This window comes from Pagrus pagrus (genome assembly GCF_965226575.1).
Source record: "Pagrus pagrus genome assembly, chromosome: 22".
Taxonomy (NCBI): domain Eukaryota; kingdom Metazoa; phylum Chordata; class Actinopteri; order Spariformes; family Sparidae; genus Pagrus; species Pagrus pagrus.
Window position 1 is genome coordinate 21,005,119 of NC_140204.1, and position 6,000 is coordinate 21,011,118.

The following is a 6,000-nucleotide window of genomic DNA, read 5'->3' on the forward strand; positions in this document are numbered from 1 at the left end:
AAGTCCAAAGGGGATTTGACAGTTTCGCTGACAAAGAAAATGTGAAATCTTGATTTGCAAATAGCATTCTGTGCAACAATGTGTTCTCCCTGCTGTGATAACTTCATAGAAAATGACTTTCCAATTTTTGATTCCAATGAAATATGTTTCGAATTAAAAGTGTTAATATTTTAGAAGTCTTTGATACGCTGTCTTTATGTCATGTTCGCAGTTTTTCAAAGTTCATTGAATTTTCTGCTGTAGCTTACTTGTGTGAATTCTCTCTGATGCAGATTGCAGAGCTGGTAGCAACTGAGTTCTTCGAGCAGGGGGATAAGGAGAGACGCGAGCTGAACATTGAGCCCAGTGTAAGTGCTGTGTGTTATTGGAATGTGTTCCTCAGGGACCCGTTTTGTGTCCTATTTTCTAATCTCATGTGCTGTCACTGTGTCTTCAAATGTGTTTTGACTTAAACCAGGACACAAGTCAGTTGTTTGTACTTGGTTACTTGGCCAGAATTTGGACTTTTCCAGCCTCCCTAACTCTGTATTTTTTCATTCTGAATGATATAATGAATCATGTCTCAGACACAGTCACAGAGCAACTAACCAATTATCATGGTTTTATCTGGCTTCATTTCTTTAATGGGCCCTTGTGTGGTCTCCTCAGAAAACAATAAATCTTCTGCCCCACTTTCTAGTAGGATCTTTTTTTAATTGCTGCAGTGAGTGCAGCTTTATGTGCTACATGTTTTCTAAAATTATTTTCTTAGTTATTAAATAATCATTTGGGCTTGCTACAAGATATGTCTCTGTTTAGGGCTAAAACAAGCAACTGATTTATCACTGTTTGATTGAAAGAAAATTAAATTACCAAGCAAAAATGTCAGTGGTACCAGACGACATTTGCTAGTTCCACCTTCTCTAATTTGCTGCTTTTGCTGAAAAGTCTTTAGAGTTTGGCCTTTTGGTCGGACAAATCAAGCAGTTTGAATAAGTCACTATGTGATGTGACATTTCATGGACTAGACAGTTGATTGAGAAAATAATCAGCAAATTATTTGATGATGAAAACATTTGTCAGTTGGACCCTCTATCTCCAATCTTGTTTAAGTAATGAATCTGATGCCCCCGAGATCATGTGGTAGTGTCCTTTTTATCATTTAGTAGCTTTGAGAGGCTGCTGTCAATAGCTGTGGCTCCCTGCAAGGAACTTTATATTCTGTAAAAGAAACTGAAGACAATGAGAACATTTGTAATTTGGCAGCATTGGAATACACTTTGAGTACACTTTTGCACCTTTTTCATTTGGCTTACGTGTCATTTTTTTCTTCAGGACCTGATGAATCGTGAGAAAAGAGATAAGATTCCCAGCATGCAGGTGTCCTTCATTGATGCCATCTGCACACAGTTATATGAGGTAATGCAACCAACTTAACACAGCTGTTTCTGTCCCTAGAAACAACTATGCCAAATGAAAATCTGTAAGAAAGCATCTTGCCACTGATGAACATGTATCCTATTATTTCTCACTTGCTGGAAAGATGCTGCCAGCCTGTCTCACATTGTGAATAAATGTGTGGAAATATCAAACAATATGTTAGATGCAGGAAAATTGCGTTTAAGAACAACGTTCACTGAATTGTCCTTGTTAAATAAACCTTTTCTTTGTCACTGTCGCAGACCTTGGCTGGCATGTCGGAGCATTGCTCTCCGTTGTTGGAAGGATGTCAGACAAACCGGCAGCATTGGAAGCGTTTGGCAGAGGAGTGTGAGAAGGGACTGGTTAACGGCTTGGTGTGATCCCATCACCAGCTTTGTTTTCCACCAACACAATTTTCCGGGGATAACCCCGTGCAACCTGGGCTCACAAAATATAATGAAATTGGCATGATACCGTAAAGGACAGAAAACATGTTTTATGCACAGAAAGTGTGTATAAAATTCCTTCCTGGCAAGAAAAGAGTATGTTGCAAAAAGAAAGAAAAAAATAAAACTCTGTCTTTCAACACTTAAATAATAATAACAACTGACAACATCAGTCTTCTTGCAACTCCATCCTATCTGTAATAACAAGGTTGTACTCACCAAGTTAATTGCTCAGATCCTGGAACGTGGCAGCATCACTGAACAGGACTAACCTTCTGGCTACTTTGAACGCGTAACATGGGTGGACAGTTTGCGAATTGGCTGCTGCAACGCTTGCAGGATAATTAGTTAGACTAACTACACCAGGCGTGAGGCAGTGCATAAGCCACGGAGAGACACTCTACAAACATAAAAAGTCTACCTGTTTGTATTTTACATGATGTGTGCCCAACCTTTTACACAGAAATGGGTCATTTCTTTTTTTAAATTTAAACTCCTGTTGTACAGGTAATGCTGAATGGCAGAGTTTGTATTATTATATACTTCCTGTCACCTGCTTTCTTTGACAATAGCTGATCAGAGAGATTGAAATAGCAGACAGAATGCAGGGAAATTATAAAAGTAAATAATAAAAGAAATGTTGAGCAATAACCAATGACCTAACATGCATATTGGCTACATGGCTTCCAACTTGGGGTCTTGATCCACTTGATCCAGTTATTTTTCCAGTGTCGGCTGGCAGTTGGTCAGTAACTTAACTCATTACAAACTCTGTGAATAAGTCGAAGTGTTACAACACAGTCCAAATCTAAAGACACGAACGCTCAATGTCTTGTTTTGGTTGTGACTCGCACCAACACTGTATGCACGTTTAGCCAGTGGAAAGATTCGTTCCGTCAACGGTCCGAATATGTTAGGCTATCTGTTCAATGTACAAAGCTTAAGAGTAAGGGTAGCAGTCAGGCTTTAGACTACTTAGACACAGCGCTGGTTTGAACTTAATGCTAACATAAGTATGCTAACAGGTTCACAATGACAATGCTAGCATGCTGATGTTTAGGGTATAGTGGTGAGGTACTACATGTTCCGGTATTCACCATTTTAGTTTTGTGTTGTGCTCTAAACACAAAGTAATACATTTTGAATAGTGCGCCAACAATATGTTCGTAAAAACAAACAGCCAGTGTAGTTACTAAATTTTGGTTTATAGTTTAATGCCTTGTTTCATCTTTTGTATTGTCCTTTTGAACCAGCAGTGGTCGCCGTGTTCCCAGATCTCAGCAACACCTTTAGTGAGTACACAACAGATAGAAATGATGGCCAAATTGTTACATTATCTGTCATGTGCAGTTTCACGTTCATAACACCTAATCCTTGTTTCAGAGGTCGTGCTCAATCCGCCACGCTTTCTGAAACTTGTCTTCCTGTCGCCACCGTTCTTTCATGGCTTTCACTCACCAGAGATAACAACAGTCACCACTAAGCTATATTTATTACCATAGCCATTTTTTATTTTTTCACAGAGTGACTTTCATCTTGAAGTGTCACCTACACTATCTCTCTCACACACACTGAATGGTAAGACATAGATCTCTGAGGATCAGCACCATTACAGTGGGATACAGATATTGTACTTGCACTGTCTTTACAGTGACAAAATAATCTGATAGTCTTAAATATGTGTTTGTTCACAGCACACATGCTACAAGGGTTTGAGTATTTTGTGAGTCATTTTTTTCACTCATTGTCTTAACTATTGCATATTTATTTTTGTTTTGTATATTTATTAGAGTTTCTATATTATAAGGTCATCGTTTCATCAAGAGCACACAATTCTTTATATTGGAAATGTAGTTTTCATACTTAATAAATAATCCCATCTCTGCTTTTTGAAGGAGCTCTCTTAGTTACAACTCTTCAGATGACATTTGAAATGTACTGTATTGTGTTTGATTTCTTCTTTTTTTTTTTATGTATAAGAGCCAAAGACTAGGCCGGCAATTTCAAATGGAAATGGGTCTAGATTTTTCCACTGCCTTGTTGTGATAAATAGGACCAATTCACTACTAAAAGAAAAATCTTTATTTGTCCGTATGCTTTTCCCCTACAAGAGGTTGTTTTTTACATCCCATTTTTATAACTGAATGGAGTAAAGTTTGTGTTGAATTGAAAAAGACCGTGTCATGATTCATTTTTTTGGTGTCACTTGTATTTCAGCCAACAAAAAACCTAATGGTGCTTTCATATTAAGGACATGGGCCTAAACCTGAGTGCACTTGACCCTGAGGTCCAGTGTGAAAGTCACTGCACCAGAACACGGAAGTGGACTACCATGACTGTTATACATTATTATGAATCCCATGCCAGGCTGCCCTGCCGCTGCTCCACCACTAGGCCTGTCCGTACTACCTAATGAGCCCAGAGACACTGCAGCTGTGACAGACAGTCGTGGTGCTGTGTTCAGCTGAGCAACTACAGCTACAGTCCGCTGCTTGTGTCTGTTTTAAGCAATCACAAGAAAATCAACCCATTAACATCAGACAGCCACTGAACATACAATAATAATAATAATAATAATAATACAATTAAAAAAATAATAACATCAGCATCAGTTTTGCTGACATAGATTTTTACAGTCCTGGTAGTCCACTGGACAAGAGGGGGGGAACTTGGTGGGACCCACACCCACGGCTGAGTGCCTGTCCTCCTGTGTCCACACCTTCCTGGATGACCTGGTAGTTAGCTGTACAATCAGCGAGAGGGAGGGTGCTCAGTGGGCCACAATTAATTTAATGTTTAATCAAACTACGAAAGACACAAGAATAGCTACCTAGTGTGCTTTTTCATATTCAGTGGCTGTCTGGGTTGCGCTTGTGTTTTTCTCACGGTTGTTTAAAACAAACAGCCAGTGGCAGAGCTGATGTAGCGGACAGTGTGCCGAAGTTGTCCCTTTAAACACACCATCATGACTGCCTGTCACAGCTGCAGTGTCTCTGGGCTTATTAGGTAGAGTGGACAGGCAGAGTGGCGTAGCAGCAGCAGGGCAGCCCGCCAGCAGCCTGCCTGTCTGCAATCTTTAAAGATCAAATCTATCAATCACGCAGAGCAGAAAGCACTGTACTTCTGTGAAAGCTGTACTTCTGTGTAATGGTTAAAACGTACTAGTGTATTACAATTCCACTGACACACTGCCAAACATTTCAGGCCACAGAGCAGTGGTTTCCAACCTACTGGTCAGGACCCGAGAAGAGGTCCCTTGATAAATCTGAGGGGTCACCACCACCTCCAGATGATTAAAGAGATACGAAAGAAAAACATATCTGTAATACAAAGTTATTATTGTTTTATCAGATGAATGAAACTATTGGAGAAACAAAATTACTGCAGGGTTGAACTGATCTCAACACATTAGTGATTGGTAATTGGTACATTTTGATGCTAGTTCTAATACCATATGTGAGTTTCAGACCAGCAAACTCAAACAGTGGGATGAAAAAGGTAACAGTGCTGAGAAAGGGTCAATGTTGAAAAAAAATAGTGTAAGATAATAGATTCTTGTTGGCACATGATGATGTGTTGTCAATTTTTGATTCACAAATAGCTGCTGGATGCATTAGCTTTAGAAAAACTGAACAAATGAGCTCACCAATAACTGTACTGTGTACACACATACACACACACACAACCCACAGTCTCTCATAGTAGAGCTGCTAGCTGAGCTACAACACAAGTACCCACGCAGTGACTCTCCCAAACTGTCAGATTGACAGTAGCCTCCCGTGGCCGGTTAGTTCTGACTACCAGCTCTACATTTCTATCCATGCTACACTGAGCACTGGTCCGTCTCCCACGTGTCCCCTGACCCTCTGGACAAGGTTATCTTACTGAAGCATGTGAAGTTACAGCAACTGAGAACAGCTTCATCAGAAACACACTTAGAGTTTCTATGCCCAAACTTTTTCCCTTGGAGGGCCAAAACTGAAACTAAACAGTGGACGACATGCCAAAAGTAAAAGCTTTTGTATTATACAGTATTATTCAAATTCAAAATGGTACTATTCACCTTAGAGTTAACCAAATAGAGTTGAGTAGTTATGAGTCCTAAAACAGTTTTTTGAATGAGTTTTTGGTTATAAGCCTGAAATAAGGTCTG

The 6,000-nt window shown here is 39.6% G+C and overlaps 1 protein-coding gene across 4 annotated transcripts in view; it reads left to right on the plus strand.

Annotated features, from left to right (window-relative positions):
• The window catches only part of pde5ab (phosphodiesterase 5A, cGMP-specific, b), a 79,214-nt gene extending 75,199 nt beyond the window's left edge, over positions 1 to 4,015 (plus strand). For all 4 annotated transcript variants that reach the window (XM_084345037.1, XM_084345038.1, XM_084345035.1 and 1 more), the window contains exons 20-22: positions 273 to 347; positions 1,315 to 1,398; positions 1,662 to 4,015. In XM_084345037.1, the coding sequence (XP_084201163.1) occupies positions 273 to 347; positions 1,315 to 1,398; positions 1,662 to 1,781 (279 nt within the window). In that variant the 3' untranslated portion in view covers positions 1,782 to 4,015. The remainder of the gene's footprint in view (positions 1 to 272; positions 348 to 1,314; positions 1,399 to 1,661) is intronic.
• The last annotated feature ends 1,985 nt before the right edge of the window (positions 4,016 to 6,000 follow it).